At 44.2% G+C, this 16,599-nt stretch overlaps 1 protein-coding gene across 4 annotated transcripts in view; it reads left to right on the forward strand.

Annotated features, from left to right (window-relative positions):
* LOC137564135 (xylosyl- and glucuronyltransferase LARGE1) overlaps positions 1-16,599 on the forward strand; it is a 670,081-nt gene that overhangs the window by 420,055 nt on the left and 233,427 nt on the right. For all 4 annotated transcript variants that reach the window (XM_068277558.1, XM_068277559.1, XM_068277561.1 and 1 more), the window contains exon 6: positions 1,314-1,485. In XM_068277558.1, the coding sequence (XP_068133659.1) occupies positions 1,314-1,485 (172 nt within the window). The remainder of the gene's footprint in view (positions 1-1,313; positions 1,486-16,599) is intronic.

Consider the following 16,599-nt stretch of genomic DNA (forward strand, 5'->3'; position numbering starts at 1 on the left):
TAACTCTGTTCTCCTGATATAGTCTGTGCTGCTGGAGGTCTCTGCTCCTTCCACTCTCTTCTCCTGATGTACTCGGTGCTGATGGATGACTCTGTTCCTTCCACTATCTAACTCTGCTCTCCTGATATACTCTGTGCTGCTGGAGGACTTTGCTCCTTCCACTATCTAACTCTCCTCTCCTGATATACTCTGTGCTGCTGGAGGACTCTGCTCCTTCCACTATCTAACCCTCCTCCCTCATGTTTCAAACTGGGACAGTAGGGCTCACTTCCCTGTTGCCATGGTGACGTATATACAGTTGATTCGCCGGGCAGCGGAAGTTTCAGACACGTCTTCAGCTTTTCTTTGGGTTTCAGCAACATCAGCAATTTCCCCGAGAGACAGACAGGAGAAATACAGACTAACAGCTTGTACAGTTAGCTAGGTGACTTGGGATTGATTCACTTTGTAGGACGAGATCCCTGCACTTTGGCCCAATAGGCTGCCTGTCAAGTGACAAGCAGCCTACTGGGCCAATCAAAGTGTTGGGAACTCGTTCTACAAAGTCACTGGACCTGACAGGGTCCAGAGTGGGACAATTGGAGCTGCCGTTCGTTTTTGGGTAGCGTGAGTAAAGTTAGTAGTACATGCTACAGCAGTAGTAATTTTACTTGCACTGTGACACTACGCTGCGCTGCTTGAGCATTGTAGCTTAGTGAATCAACCCCTATTGATTTGTCTGTGAGCCATAGGTTCCCTACCCCTGGACATCAGCATAGCTCCCAACTGTCTCTCTATGGAAGCCCTGTCCCTCTGTCCCTCTTTCCTCCTCATTTGTTCCTCTTCCAGGACTTTTTCCCTCTTTCTATGTAAATATATATTTCTCTGCTAAAAAATGTATTTGATTGACTCTAAACTTTATTCCCGTCCTTTAAATTGATATATTACTAATTTTAAAATGTTAATATGAAGCAAAATGAACCAGGATAGAAAGGACTAGTGTGGTTTGAATTATAAAACAACGTATTTTTCTTATGAAATCTTTATGGTATGCGTAACTAGGGGCGTGATCAGGAGTGTGGCAGGGGTGTGGTTTAAGTGTCCCTCTTTCTCATCTGAAAAAGTTGGGAGGTATGCATGTGGTCACCGTATAAGTTTGCCACCTGAAATTACTACAAATGATTGTTTCAGGTAGCTGGACTATTTATACATAGCTTTGCTCACCTCTCCTGATATACTCTGTCATGTGGATGTATTCTGACATGGCATATTTCTTTGATACATACAGATTCCTTGTCTTGTCTTAATTATTATTTTTTGAACTCTTTCTGCAGTCGGAGGTGTCCTGGATACCAAACAAGCATTACTCAGGAATATATGGACTTATGAAGCTGGTGCTCACCAAGACTCTTCCAGCCAGCCTGGAGCGGGTCATCGTCCTGGACACCGACATCACCTTCGCCACAGATATCGCTGAGCTGTGGGCTGTCTTTCACAAGTTCAAAGGTCAGATGTCTTTCATTTTCTATATTGGTGACCAGGCAGCAGTGACAAGGGGAAGCTTAGCATGGTGGTCAAGGCTATAGTCGGATTTACTTTACATCACATTTAAGGCCCTCAGACTGCCTTGTACCAGGGTCAGTTGTACATTTTACTGCCCAAGGCCCATTGTCAACAAAAGCCATGTGTATATGTCTGCTGCATTTTACATGCTTGGCAGTTGAATTGCCTGAGTGTGCCAGCTTCCTGCCCCGCCCTTTACGTCCTGGTGCCCTAGGCCATGGCCTTTGTGGCCCTGCCACAAATCCGACCATACATAGTACAGAGTTTTACCACCAAGCTAGTATGAAATGACGCACTTTAAATTAAAACGTGTGAATCGTTGGAGCTGGAGGGTAATAAAGATTACCCCACCCTCACCTAAAATATCATAACTGTTATTTATAAAGGCAGAATTTTGACTTGCAGACTTCCTGCTGTTTAGTCATGTTTAGTCATGCTTAAAGGTTAGCTGTCCTCAAAGTCCAGAACACGTGTTGAATGAGGTACGCAGTGATTGTTCTGTGCATTTTTTTCCCATTGCCTTTGTTGCAATCATGTGTGGAGAAAGGTCAACACCTTTCCTGATTAGTATGATCAGCAGTTCCTGTTAGCCTGGAAAGGGCAGGAGCCGACATGTACTAATGAGATGTAAGGAGCTGGATTCAGTGCCAAGATCGCCCCTTTCCATGTTCCCATATATTGTTGGGATTTCTTTATTTGAAAAGACCCTTCTAATAGCCAGGGGCATAACTACAAATCATGGGCCCCCCCAGCAAAGCTTTGATGGGGCCCCTGTATGTTAACAACCTTTCTTTTGCATCCCCTTGTTGACCCTCACAGCCTGGGGGCCCATGTAACAAGGTTCATAAAACAAGTGTGACTATCAGGATCTTCAGACCCATAACATGTGTAGCCACAAAAACACCTGATCTGGAATATCAGAGAAAATGAAAGAAAAGGGAACCTTAAAGGACACCCGAGGTGACTTGTGACATGATGAAATAGATATGTATATGTACACAGTGCCAAGCACACAAATAACTAGGCTGTGTTCCTTTTTTTTTCTTTCGCTGCCTTAAAAAGTTAAACATCCCCGATCTGGCTTACACAAAAGTTCTTCAAAAAACTTGACTCAATCCTACTTAAATTTATCTGGGCGGGTAAGCAGCCCCGCATAGCTTTGGATATTTTATGTTTGCCAAAAAACAGAGGGGGGCTAGCCATGCCAAATTTTCAGAAGTATTTTTGGGCTTCTATACTAGTAACGACCCGGTGGTGGTTCTCGCAGGATGAGTCCAACCCTGCAATCACAATAGAGGCCGCGATTCTGGGCTCATATGAAAAACTGACGAACTTACCTTACAGAGGGCCTAAATGCTCTTCACTAACCACGACAGCTATGGTAACGGTCTGGAAGGCATGGGGGGCGGCTAGGGCCCCGCTAGCAAGGGAAAACGTATTCTCACCACACACTCCGCTCTGGGGAAACACCCAGCTCCAACATTTCATGACTATTCCGGATCCAGTAATCTGGGCGAGCTTTGGAATTAAAACATTAGCTCACATACAACAGGGGCATACGATTTCAACATTTGACTTCTTAAAATCACAATTCAACCTGCCTAATTCACACCTTTTCCGCTACCTCCAACTTAAGCACGCTTATTCCTCGCAATTCGGAAGAGCTCCCCCAATGCTTTCTATGGACGACTTAGAAACCTTGCTTCTAACTAGAGACCTACCTAAGGCACTCTCAGCAATATACTTAGCACTTCTAACTCTCAACAATGACAAACTAGATAAATGCTTCAATAAATGGCAACAGGTAGTGGCAGGATTGGAAAGGGACGAATGGGACGAAATTCTAGAATTATACCCGACCTCGGTCATTTCAGCTAGGGATCAATTAGTTCAGACCAAGTTTTTACACCAAGCCTACTACACGCCGGAGCGCATGCACCGGATGGATCAATCCGTTTCGGACGTCTGCTGGAGATGCCAGGCGGACCGAGGTTCTTTTGTGCACATGTTCTGGACGTGCCCTAAAATTATCCCCTTTTGGAAAGATGTCTTATCAACAATTAATAAATTACTGAAGGTTGCTCTCCCGCTGGATCCAGGCCTTCTGCTGTTGGGGAAAATGGAGGAGGACACATGAACTCACCACAAACAGATATTGGTTAAAACCCTTTGTTTCCAGGCCCGCAAAGAAATACAAAAATTATGGAAAAAATCTTCCGTTCCTACATTGGGAATATGGGCAAAATCTATTAACTCTTCCCTGCCCCTTTATAAAACCACATACCTGAATAGAAGGTGCCCAAAGAAGTACTATAAAATATGGGGGATATGGGAGACCAGAATTATGGATCCTACGGACTCTGAATTCATCCCAATACTGATATAATGGCTCTGGCATCTCTGATTTATAAAGATTAGGTCGCGCGGGGTGCGGGGTTGGGGGCGAGTCGGGGTACGGACGGTCATCTTTTCTTCTTTCTCCTCTCTTTCTCATCTCTTTTCCACTCATCTCTTCCTCTCCACAGGATGGTTGTCGGATACTGCCAACTCAACATATACTACTAACCTGATACTACAATGCTGTTCATGTAACTGTAATATACCTGCTATTTAAGTGAATCTGTATCAGGGATTTTTCCGATGAAATGTCTTGTAAGATAACCACGCCTGTACTTTATTGTTCTCTTACACCGTGTTGTAATGTTTTCTTTTTTTGAAAAATAAAAATTTTACTGTAAAAAAAAAAAAAAGTTAAACATCAGGTATGCAAGTGACAGTTTCTGTCTGGGTCGGACTATAGCGTAACCCTCACTGATAAGGTATTACAACCATAAAACCCCTTTCTGGCAGAAAATGGCTTCTGTGAGCAGGAAAGAGATAAAAAGGGTCAATTGTTCATAAATTTTAGCTCTGGCATACTTCAATGTATGTGTCATTGAGCAAAGACAATGGAACAGTGAAAACATCAAAAGAAGATTTAAATAGAAAATAAAATTGTGAGATATCTACAAAAGGCATTTTTAGGAGTAGGAGGACAGATACAATTGTTTATCTCATCAGTTTATTGTCACCTCAGGTGTCCTTTAACTGAGAGGGATATGGATGTTTCCTTTTAAACAATATCAGTTTCCTGACAGTCCTGATGATCTCTGGCTGTAGTAGTGGCTGAATCACACACCTGAAACAAGCATGCAGGTAATCCAGTCTGACTTGAGTCAGAGCGCCTGATCTGCATGCTTGTTCAGGGGCTGTGGCTAACACAGGATCAGCTGGAGAGTCAGACAACTGGTATTATTTTAAAAGGAAAAATCCCTATCCTTCTCAGTTTAGGTTCCCTTTAGTAGTTGGGGGACCTCCCACACCTCTGAGCCCCCCTGCAGTAGCAGGAGCTGTTCCTCTCTATTTACGCCCCTGCGAACAGCCCATGCTACATACAGGTGCTAGATTCTTAACTTTCACCACTTGTTTTGTGACTATTTCCCCGATTGTGTAGAAACTCACCCAAAGTGATAAAGTATGATTGCATTTTTGTAAGCAAGGTATATCCAATTAGTAAAGTAAGCACAATGCCCAAAAGTTTTGTATTACCTGTTAGTGTTGTGACTTGTGCAATTTTATTTATGATCAATGCCCAAATGTTACTTGAAGAGGAATCTGAAAAATCTTGTTTTTAAGCATATTATGCAAAGGTTTAAAAGTCTATGCAGTACCAGCAACAAGAGTCAAGCCTTGTACCCACAAGGTTAAAAAAATAGAGCAAAACCAACAACAGATTGTTCCAATATCAGCAGGAAAAAAAATTAGAAAATGACGTGTTTAGGCAAGGGATCAAAAAAATTTCTCGTTTGTCTCAAAGGGTTGTCATGACAGGTCACATCGGAAGATAATCGTTCATAGTCAGTAGTGTGTAGACAGCTATGTAGGTTAGTAAACAATGTTTCCGCTTGTCGCATGTTCCACATTGTTGAACGAACAGATTATAAACCGCCTCCCCCATGGACACCTCATGCTGTTCATATCACATCGCATAGATATTGTGAAAGATATGTGGAGCCATCGTTTAGTCGGGTGATTCACGCGATCTATCGTTCAGTGGGTACATAGCTTGAACCTACGTTCACACTGTGTACGTTACTGTGCTCTGCATTGCTGCATGCGACAGCATTGCTCATACAATTTTACAGGCAAGTTCTCACCGCTGCTTTGTAATGGACCATGTTATCCAAGCTCACCTTTTACAGTGTCTTTCTGGGTGGCGAGTCGGTTAATGAGCATGTTACCATAGCAACCTTCATGCTATGAAGATTAAGGTGCACATTATAACGTGAAGAGTGCGTGATGCATTATGAGCGCGTTGTAGCGCTGGTATCACCTAACGAGCACAGCGTTACACACAGTAAAAGCTGACAAAACATAAAAAGCATGCAGACTAGTTTCCCTTCACATCTGCACCACCACTGGCGCCCACACAGTGACTTCTTACATAGTCCACATGACCTCACATTATAAAGGTCGATAAGCACCTGGGTATATAAATCCAGATCTAATACAAAGTGCTTCACTTCTCGCCAGCACAGCACTTGCCTCTTATGTCCTCCGCAGGTTATAAAGGTCAGTGGGCACATGTGCGTAGGCTCATCTATTGGCAAGCTTCCAGAATTTCTCCTTAAACCTGCTTCTTATACTCATACATACTTACAGGTGACTTGTGTGAGTAAATGGAACAGATTTCTGGAGCCTTGCCACTATATGCATAAGTGCCTCTTAAGGTGGACCTGAACTCTTGCACAGGACAGAAGGAAAACTGAGAGAAAAACACTCCTGTATGTACAGTATTTAGAGAGTTTAGCCTGTCTAATTCTCCGTCATCTGTCTAATCACATCTGTAATTTGATCTCTCAGCTGTGTCAGCTGGCTGCCTTGGCAGAGCAGCTAATTTGTAAGCACAAGATGTTAACCCCATGTCTGCTTCCATGAAAGCAGGAAGGAGACACACTGCAGATTTATTGTATCTTTTGTATTAGCTGTAACAAATGTTTTTCTTTAAAGGTTATTATGCTGTTTCTCATCTTGTAGAACAGAGAGGAAGTTATGAGTTCAGGTTAACTTTTACTGAAAAAAAGAACATCAACAAAAAAACACGTATAGGGCTTATTCACACCTAGGGCGTTTTAGCGCTTGTGCAATGATTCCCTATGAGAGTGTTCACATCTGAGCGGTTCGTTTCCGATCCGTTCAGCAAAGCGCTGCCTGTACCATTTTTGGGGTGATTTCCTTATAATGGAAGGCATAGGGAAATCGCAAAACGCTTGAAAAAGCGCTTGGTATAGTGATTTCCCAGCACTTTTAAGAATAAATACATTGTATTTATTATTTTCCGGATCAAAGAGTTCACTTCCTGACTTGCGTCAGGAAGTGAAAAAACAAATCGCTCTCCTAAAGAGATGTGAAAAGTGCTTTACAAAAAAACGATCGCGCAGGTAAGTCACTCACAAAATCAAAAAATGCAAGCGGCAGCGATTTCGATTTTAGATGTGAACAAAGCCATAGGACGCTTTGATTGCTGGAATTCTGGTTGGATGAAATCCACAGTCAATAGGAAGGACAGTCAGTATGAACGATATGTAATAAGTGTTGGTGTTGGAATTCGGGAGATTAACTTCAGAAACCCGAATTCTACCGCACCCCAGAGTCAGGGGGAGTTCAGTTACTTGCGGTTCACGCTGTGCTTCTTGTGACTCCAATTCTCCCTATTTCTGGCTTGTAAGGGGGAAGCAACGTGGTAAGGTGAAGCATGGCTTGAACCACAAGTAAGTGAACTCCCCCTTACCCTGCCCACTTCTTTGAATGCTGAAGTGAGCTGTTCTTTTGCTATTCCCCAAAAATAGGTTAATTAGTTCCCCCCAAAACTGGCTTTAGACTATGCCTGACTATGATAGAGATTAGATTGTGTGATCCTCTGAGGGACAGTTGGCGACATAACTATGGAACCCATAAAATGTTGCAGAAGATGAATGTCAGCACTATATAAATCCACAGTAATCATAATAATACTTATTCCACACCCCAGGTCATTAGGTCACACTTGGGAATGAGGAAGTGTCAGGCAGGCTTCTGCACAGGTGACCGGTCCACCACCAATTCTCATTTCGCTTCTGAACATGTGACCAATCCACCACTAATTCTCAGTTCAGCATCTGCTCAGGTGACCAATCCACCACAAATCCTCATTTTAGGTTCTACACAGGTGACCAATCCTCTTTTCAGCTTTTGCACAGGTGACCAATCCACCACCAATCCTCACTTGACCTCTGCACAGGTAACCAATCTACCACCAATTGTTATTTCAGCTTCAACACAGGTGACCAATGCACCTTCATTACTCTTGTCAGGTTATTCACAGGTGACCAATCCACCACCAATCTTCTGTTCAGCTTCTGCACAGGTGACCAATCCACCGCTAATCCTCAGTTCAGGTTCTGCTCAGATGACCAATCCACTGCCATTCCTTTTTTCAGCTTCTGCACAGGTGACCAATCACCCCAATCTCCTCTTTTTTGATTCTGCACAGGTGACCAATCCACCACTAATCCTTAGTTCAGGTTCTGCTCAGGTGACCAATCCACTGCTAATCCTCAGTGCTGCTTCTGCACATGTGACCAATTCACTGCTAATCAGGTTCTCCTCAGGTGACCAATTCACCACCATTCCTCTTTTCAAGTTCTGCACACGTGACCAATCCACCGCCAATCCTCTTTTCAGCTTCTGTACAGGTGACCAATAACCCAAATTTCCTCTTTTTACATTCTGCACAGGTGACCAATCCACCACCACTCTTCTTTACTTCTTCTGTACTAGCACCGAGTTCACCACTTCTTTTTTGAGGGGGCATCTGCACAGGTGCCCAGAGTAGGCAGCTTGTCCTCGCAAAAATGTAACCAGGCAGCACAATATCTGGTGGACGCTAGGGATACTATGGTACAGCCCCTCTAGTACAAGGCACCCATGGCACATGCCATACCTGCACCCCTGTAGATACGCCTCTAACTTCCACTCTTCTTTTTGGCATCTGCACAATTCCCAATTCCATAGCTGTTTGTGGCACTTGTTTATGTACTTTACCACTGATAATCACCCACTGACTGATGGAGCTGAACCCTGGTACTGAAAATATGCCAGGGCTCTTGTTACCTGTGAAAGGGCATTGCAAAAGCAATGCCAGTGACTTTAACACCTGTATGAATGCAGAGAGACGAGAGCTTGATGTCAGGATTCGGATCACGGCCGAGGTGGAGTTTTTTTTAGTGTCTGGGTATAAATCTGTGTTTTTCTAGCCTTGTTGCTGGCTGAGTGTACTCATGAATTATTTCTCCATAAAGTGTTCTTTCTTTCTGTAAGCAGAGCTGTGCATACCAAGGTGGCGACCCTTCGCTCTAAACATGTACAATAGGCTTCTGTTTCACGGAATGGGTAAAAAAAACACCTCTTAGTGCTGTGATTGAATATTTGTGTGTGTCCCGGCTTTTGACACTTGAGTGACAGCAGCCTCCGTGCATTAAAATGGAAATCCTGCTGCAGTATTCTTCCCCATTCACGTACCTTCTATCTTTCTGGGATGAGAAAGAGGGTATCGTGTAGCCCTATAATATTGCAATAAAACACACGCCCTCATCCCTACATTCATTCAGTGCTGGGTCTGTGAGCAAATGCTAAAAATGACCTGTCACCTGCATTCCAATTTTGTATATACAGTACATTCTGGGGAGAACACTGGGTACATTATTATTTACAGTGCTGTATGCATACCACAATACATACTAACAATTGGACTAATTTATTAAGACCTGTCTGCACCACTTGGAAATCTTGTGTGTTTATGTTTTCAATAGGTGCAGCTTTATTGGCTGTTTCAGTCAAATGCACAATTTTCACTTTAAGGACTCTCAAACTGGGGAGAAACCTATTAAATAAAGCCCGTGGTGGGACTAGATTAGTTTTCAGAAGTGTCCTGGTGCTGCTCGTCATCCCCTGTTCCCCAGAAGTCCTTGTAACTCCTGCACCTTCCAAGTTGCCCACGGTTATTCAGAACTGCACAGGCGAAAGAGTGCGTTCATACAAGCTATGGGGAGCTTCCTGGTTTTAGTATTCAACTAAAGGATCTTGAGATAGAGAATAGGGGGACCCTGAAGACAACCAGCAGTCCTAGGATGCTTATGAAAAGGTAATATAGCCCATAATGGGCTTCACTAATTTTTATTTTATGAAGGGAGGGGGGATAACACATGATGCATAATGGATCCACTTCAGGTAGACAGGGAGAGGAAGGGAACATGACGCTCGGGAGTCTGTCTAGTGTCATTGTTGCTAAAGATACCAATGGGCCAGTGTGGTTTTGATCTTCGCCCTATGGCGCATGTCTCTGAAACAGCTGTTCATCAGCCAATTTGACAACAATGGGATGTGCAGGTCAAGCTGAAACAGAGTCACAGAGTGACACCACAATGGATGAACCAGGCACCATTTTTAGCACCCAGGGCATCTCAATAGCACATCATAATGCATGCTAATCATGAGGCTCATTATTAAAAAATAACTTTTACCTGTTCCCTTTACATTTAAAAGTTTAGTAGAGACTTTTTAGCCTATTTCCAGGCCCTGCCCGGCCACAAAAAATGTCAGATAGGTAAGTACTGATGTAGTTATTTTATTGCACACAGTAGCAGAGAGCAAACAAAAGCTTTTATCAGTGGGGGTGGGGGTGGGAGGTATATAGGACACTGTGCTCCAAAGAGTTTACAGAAGTCACAGATGCTATCTTCACACCTTCCCCTGAATAAATAATGGACAGCTAGAAGGGGGAGGGGACATGGCAGCTCCTATAGCTATTATAAACCAGGAAAAAAAAGTGGTGCTTGGTTTCCTTTTAGGCAATGTTGGGGACTCCTGTACACATGCTAGAATCTCAGCCCAGACAGCATGTGCACAAGGCACTTACTTTCTGAACAGCTAATTTAGATGGTGTCAGAGAGCACAACAGAGGAGATGTTTATACTCATTGACCATTTTGAGACAATACCTGCAGAATCTAATTAGAACAAAAATGTATAAATCAATGCAGAAAGGAAGTGAAGGTCGGCACTGCTGTCATCTGTGTTTAATGAATAAAGTTGTAATGCATACACACAGTGCAACATTGATGAGCAAACATGGCATACAAGAAATAGAGGTCAAAGGTAGCCTGGCGTCCGTTTCGCTCACATGACTTAAGCCTCCATAGAAGCGTTATTTGCGGGAAACGGACATCAGGTTGCACAAATAGGAAAGGCTTAAGGTGGCCACACACCATACAATTTTTTAAATATCTGTTCAATTTAAGAATTGCAATCAATTTCTCTGACTGATTGTAACATTTCAAAAATATGACCAATGTACCACACACCTATGTTCAATTTTTCCCCCAATTATGATAAAAATGATTGGAAACTCTAACAAAATTGCTGGGGTGTGTATATTAATAAATTGACAATCCAACACACACCATACAATCTTTAGAAAGATTGAAGAAAAATATCTGGCAGTCGATTAAAATCGAAGAAAACGGGAAATCCGATCGGATTTTTCAGTCGAATGAAAAAAAAGCTTTCGATTTTTTCGGGAGATACGATCGTTTTTATCGAATTACTGTAAAATCGGATCATTTTATTGTATCGTGTGTGGCCACCTTTACCCTCAGCTCAACCGCCTGTATCACAACCACCAGGGAGCCAACCAGTTCACACCTGGATCCTCATTAGGTGCATATATAAACCGCAAGAAAAGAAGGAGGGCTGGGTCACCACCTGGATTTAAGCAAATTGCAGTATGTATTGTACCATAGCACAAAACAACACACGACGTTTCGGCCAGCGGCCTTTATCAAGTGATAAAGGCCGCAGGCCGAAACGTCGTGTGTTGTTTTGTGCTATGGTACAATAAATACTGCAATTTGCTTAAATCCAGGTGGAGACCCAGCCCTCCTTCTTTTCTTACCTTTGCCCTGCACCCATCACCCCACTGACTGCCCACCAGGGCCGGTACGTGCATCTATATCTGTGTGTATGCATTACAACTTTATTCATTAAACACAGACGACTACAGTGCCAACCTTCACTTTCTTTCTGCATTGATTTATGAATTGTCTTCAACGGTCAGAGCACACTTTATGTCTGTAGCTTGCCGTTCTGGAATAGGGGCAGTTGACACCCAGCACCCCCTTGTAACATTAGGCTGCAGTGCCAACAACTTTTCTCTACACATTGCTTAAAAAAATGGTTATCAGATTTCAGCATATATCACTTTGGTCAGTGGATCTACATTTTAAGAACCATTAGATGGTATAACCCTCCTGTAGTTGCTGAAAATTCACAATATCTGTTTATGAAGCGCACCAAGCTGAATGATCTGTTGACGGAAGGTCGCTGTTTGCTGCAGAAGCCTCCATAACGGCAGTCTTCACCTGCTCACTTCTGCTGAAAGCACGAACGCTGCTAACGACGTGTCGTAACATGAAAATATCAGAAAAGGTCAGAGATGTTTTGGGTGTCGGATCATTGGCTGCTATTGAAAGATGATGGGAGGGCTGCCAGGTGCCAGAATTAATTATGTGCACAGCGCTGCAGATTCAGTTGTGTGACAAGATCGGAGTTACTGTAACGTGCCAGCTTCCTCCCAAGGGGTATGAAGGCTGAATAATTGAGGAAGACCATTATGCACTGACTTATGGGAGTGGGATTCAACCCTGGTGGGCTTAAAGTGAAGCTCCACTTAAAGTACTTTCTTTTCAATTTGGATACGTTACGGAGTTTTGTAAATCACCCGTGAGTTACAATACAATTTTAAGTCCTAAGCTTAGAGGCCATAAATGATGCAGACTAAGGCCCAGTGCACACCAAAACCGCTAGCAGATCCGCAATACGCTAGCGGTTTTGGGAGCTGATTTCACAGAGATTCTAGGTATGTTTAGAGAGGTTTTCTAAACATGCCTAGCGGTTTTGGGTGCGTTTTTGTGTAGCAGATTACACATATTGTTACAGTAAAAGCTGTTACTGAACAGCTACTGTAACAAAAATGCCTGGCAAACCGCTCTGAACTAGCGTTTTTCAGAGCGGTTTGCGTTTTTCCTATACTTTACATTGAGGACGAAACGCTTCCGAAAACCGCAAACGCGCAGCAGGAGGCACGTTTGCGGCTTGGCAAAAACCGCAAACCGCCGGTGTGCACCATCCCATTGCAATACATTAGACAAGCGTTTTTATAGGCGGATGCGGCCGTCGGATCGCTCCAAAAACCGCTCGGTGTGCACTGGGCCTAAGCTGGACTTTTTCTTAAAAGCGTCCGCTAAAAGGTGTCAAAGGTTTACCCCGGGTCACATCAGAACATGGTGAGCATAGCTGAAATTTTAGTGAATTAGAGTTTGTGCTATTGCAGTTTGTTATGCCCACAGATAGCACCAGTTTCACACCAGCAACCTACATTTTGGCTATAGACCCTGAACAAGCTTTCAGCAGATCAGGTGTTTCTGACATTATTGTCAGATTTGACAAGAATAGCTGCACGCTTGTTTCTGGTGTAATTCAGACACTACTGCAGGCAAATAGACCAGCAAAGCTGCCAGGCAACTGGTATTGCTTAAAGCAAAGAAATACGGCAACCTCCATATCACTCTTGTGACAGTTGTCCTTTAAGGGCATCTACTTCAAACTGAGTAATGGCGCCAAGATTGCAGAAAACCCCAATCATAGTTTTCTGCACGCGTTTTCTCCATACATTTTTTCTATGCAGGAAAATGCAAGCGTGTTTTCACGGCAGCTGATGTAATTCATAGAGAAAACTGAAAAAATGTGCAGATAAATCATGCAGAAATGTTTTGTTTTTTTTGCGCACTAAAAAAGCATTAAGGCCTTGTTCACATTATACAAAGTGTATGCATTCGGGAGGCAAGTGCATCCAATCGCACGCCATCTGCATTGCTGTTAGTTGCGCCGCTGATCCCATTCATTACAGTGAATGGGATCAGTGATGCACTTTGCCAAAAATGCATGCAGCAGTGCGATAGCGCAATACACTGCTGCGCAGCGCGCATAGGGCTTGATTCACAAAGCCATGATAACGTGCGTAACATTTTTCGCGGACAAACGTGAATTTGCGTGCAAAGTCGCGGCCGTTTTGCGTGAAAATTTTGTGTTTTCGCGTGAAAATGGCTGTGAGTTTGCGCGCACGTTATGCACGGCGGCAGTGTGTGTGAACGAGGCCTTAGTGTGAAGTAATCCATTGATTAACATGAGTGCTCAGTTTTTCTGTGCAGAAAACACGTACCAAAATAAGTAAGTGTGTTCCCTGCCTAAATGAAGCTCGTCATTCAGTCTCTAAATGCAGCGCTGCATGAGCGTTAAACGCCAGTGAAAAATCTGCCCACGTAGCTCGGAACAAGATGCCTTCCTTGTGTCCTTCAATTGGTTTACCAACACTACCTAATTTTATCTGTTAGTTTTCACCTTCACACTCCTCCATTCATCCACACGCCCTTCCTGTGCTTCTTAAGCGATTGCGTATTGTTTGCGGCCTGTGCTCCAACCACATTTTCGCCCTACCTGCCTCCCCTCAACCATCCTTGACTCGATGCTGCGCACGGAATTAACAATCAGCTGGGGTGCTTGCAGTGGACGGATGTGATCTGAGTTTTAATTTATCTGGCGGGTGTATTTTTCTCTCCGTTTAAACCGTCTGTGATGCGGCTCTTCCACTTGTCAAGCGCTAGAACACAGTGTGAGAATGGCGCATGGGGGTATTCAATCTACACGCGTCTGTCTTGTTTCCAGATAGAAAAGTTTAGCTTCTGTGTTAAATACTCTTAGAGAGAGTGAACTTCTTTGTAAATATTCACAATTTTGAACGCTGCACAAAAACTTCAGTTCACGAACCCGTTTTCTGAATGCATTTATTAGCATTGGATTTTATTTTCAATAGGATCTTACTTTAAAGGACACCTGATCTGAGAGGGATATGGAGGTGGACATATTTACATCCTTTTAAACTATCCCAGTTTCCTAGCACTCTTGCTGATATCTGGCTGCAGAAGTATCTGGAGCACACACCTGAAACGAGCATGCTATTCCAGTCAGACTTTCGTAAATAAAATTTGATCTGCATGCTTGTTCAGGGTACAAGTATTATAGGCAGGGGACAGGGCCGGCGCTACAAGTAAGGCAAAGGGGGCAATTGCCCCAGAGTCCCTGGGGACCCCCTTTGCCAGCCAAAGATGTCAGCAACTTCCTCTGACAGTGTGTCCTGGCCGCGGCAGCCGCTGGATACTTTGGCTGGCTGTGTGTGATTTCTGTCTGGGTTGGGTGCAGGCGGTGATTGGGGTGATGCAATCATACAAAGTGTAGAGTCGGGGAGCTTAGACCATAAGTACCTGCTTCCGGCTAATGGCGTCCTGGTGTCCATGGTTACCTGGCTGTGTTACATATACGCAGCGAGGCCGGACCAGCAGTAGCGCAGCGCTCCTCCCATCACGTGACTCAAGCAGGGATGTCACGTGAGCACGCTGGCTGTTGGTGCCTGGGCTAGCATCGGGAAGTACCTGCCTATCTAGGTAACAGTGAGAAACGCAGTCAGACCACAAGGTGTGCCAGCTTGGGGGTCCGGGAGCTGATTTTTCTTGGGGGGGTGGGGGGGGGGTCTGTGGGTCAGCTATGGGGCTCCCAGATTTTATTTGCCTTCGCCCCCTTGCAGCTTAACCGGCCCTGGCAGGGGATCAGACGGGCTGCCATGCAACTGGTATTGATTAAAAGTGAAATAAATATGGACGCCTCCATATCCCTCTCAGTTTAGGTGAATATTGAAAAAAATATATTTTTTACTTATCAAAAATGGGAAATATCTGGTGTGGCCTTTGATTGAAATTGGCCTCCTGACTAAAGACTTAGGCCTGGTGCACACCAAAGGAGTTTTTCTGAGCGTTTTGAGTTTTTAAATCTGCTGCTAATGTTATCCTATGTGTCTGTGCACACTGGAGCAATGAGGTTTTGTAAAAAAAACCCATATCATTACATTGGGAAGAGCTTTTGAAACCTCTAGCGCCCAAACCGCAAAAGTTAAGGGAGCATTTTATAGTGGTAATAACATACAGTATTGGTAAATTTACCGATATTCTACAACCTAATTGATATGACCTAACCTCTCCCTACTCGCACACAGAACCCCCCCCTGATGGACAACTGATAAACCCCCCCGGTGACTTATAACCCTCCCCCCCTAAGCAACTAAAAACCCTCCACAGGGCAACAAATAACCCTCCCCCAGGCAACTAATAACCGCCCCAGGCGACTAATAACCCGTCCCTCCCTGGGCAACAAATAACCCTCCTTCCCCAAGCAACTAAAAACCCTCCCCCGGGCATCTAATAACCCTACCCCCAGAAACCAATTACCCCCCCCCCCCCCCCCGTGCGACTAATAACCCCTCCCTCCGTGGGCAACTAATAACCCTCCCTCCCTGGGCAACTAATTACCCTCCCCTGGTGGGCGACTGATAACTCTCTCTCCCCGGGCAACTAATAACCCTCCCCAAGCAACTAATAACCCTCCCTCGGGAAACTAATAACCTAACCAGGCAATTAATAAGCCACCCCCACCTAATATTCAGAGCTGGTCCCCTCAGGGCCGGTTTAAGAAACAATGGGGCACCAGGGCAAAATAAACCTCGGGGGCCCCCCCAACATATACCCCGGAACAAAAATCGGCATTAGGGGACCTTTTTTGCAGCTGGTATAGTCAGGGTGTGAAGTCCCAATCGGTCGGAACTCCACATTCTGGCTATCCCAGCCTGCATGGGGGACAAGGGGTTAAAAAGTTTCAGGAGGGGGACCCCACATAATTTAAGAAAAAAAAATTCCCACACTCTAAACATAAAAAAAAAATTGTCAGGGATCTTCATACAGCCATATTGCGGCTGTATAGCGATCCCTGGCCAAAGCGCTGCGGCTGCGTATAGACCCCCAGGAAATCCCGTCAGGAA

The sequence above is a fragment of the Hyperolius riggenbachi genome, chromosome 3 (assembly GCF_040937935.1).
Source record: "Hyperolius riggenbachi isolate aHypRig1 chromosome 3, aHypRig1.pri, whole genome shotgun sequence".
Taxonomy (NCBI): domain Eukaryota; kingdom Metazoa; phylum Chordata; class Amphibia; order Anura; family Hyperoliidae; genus Hyperolius; species Hyperolius riggenbachi.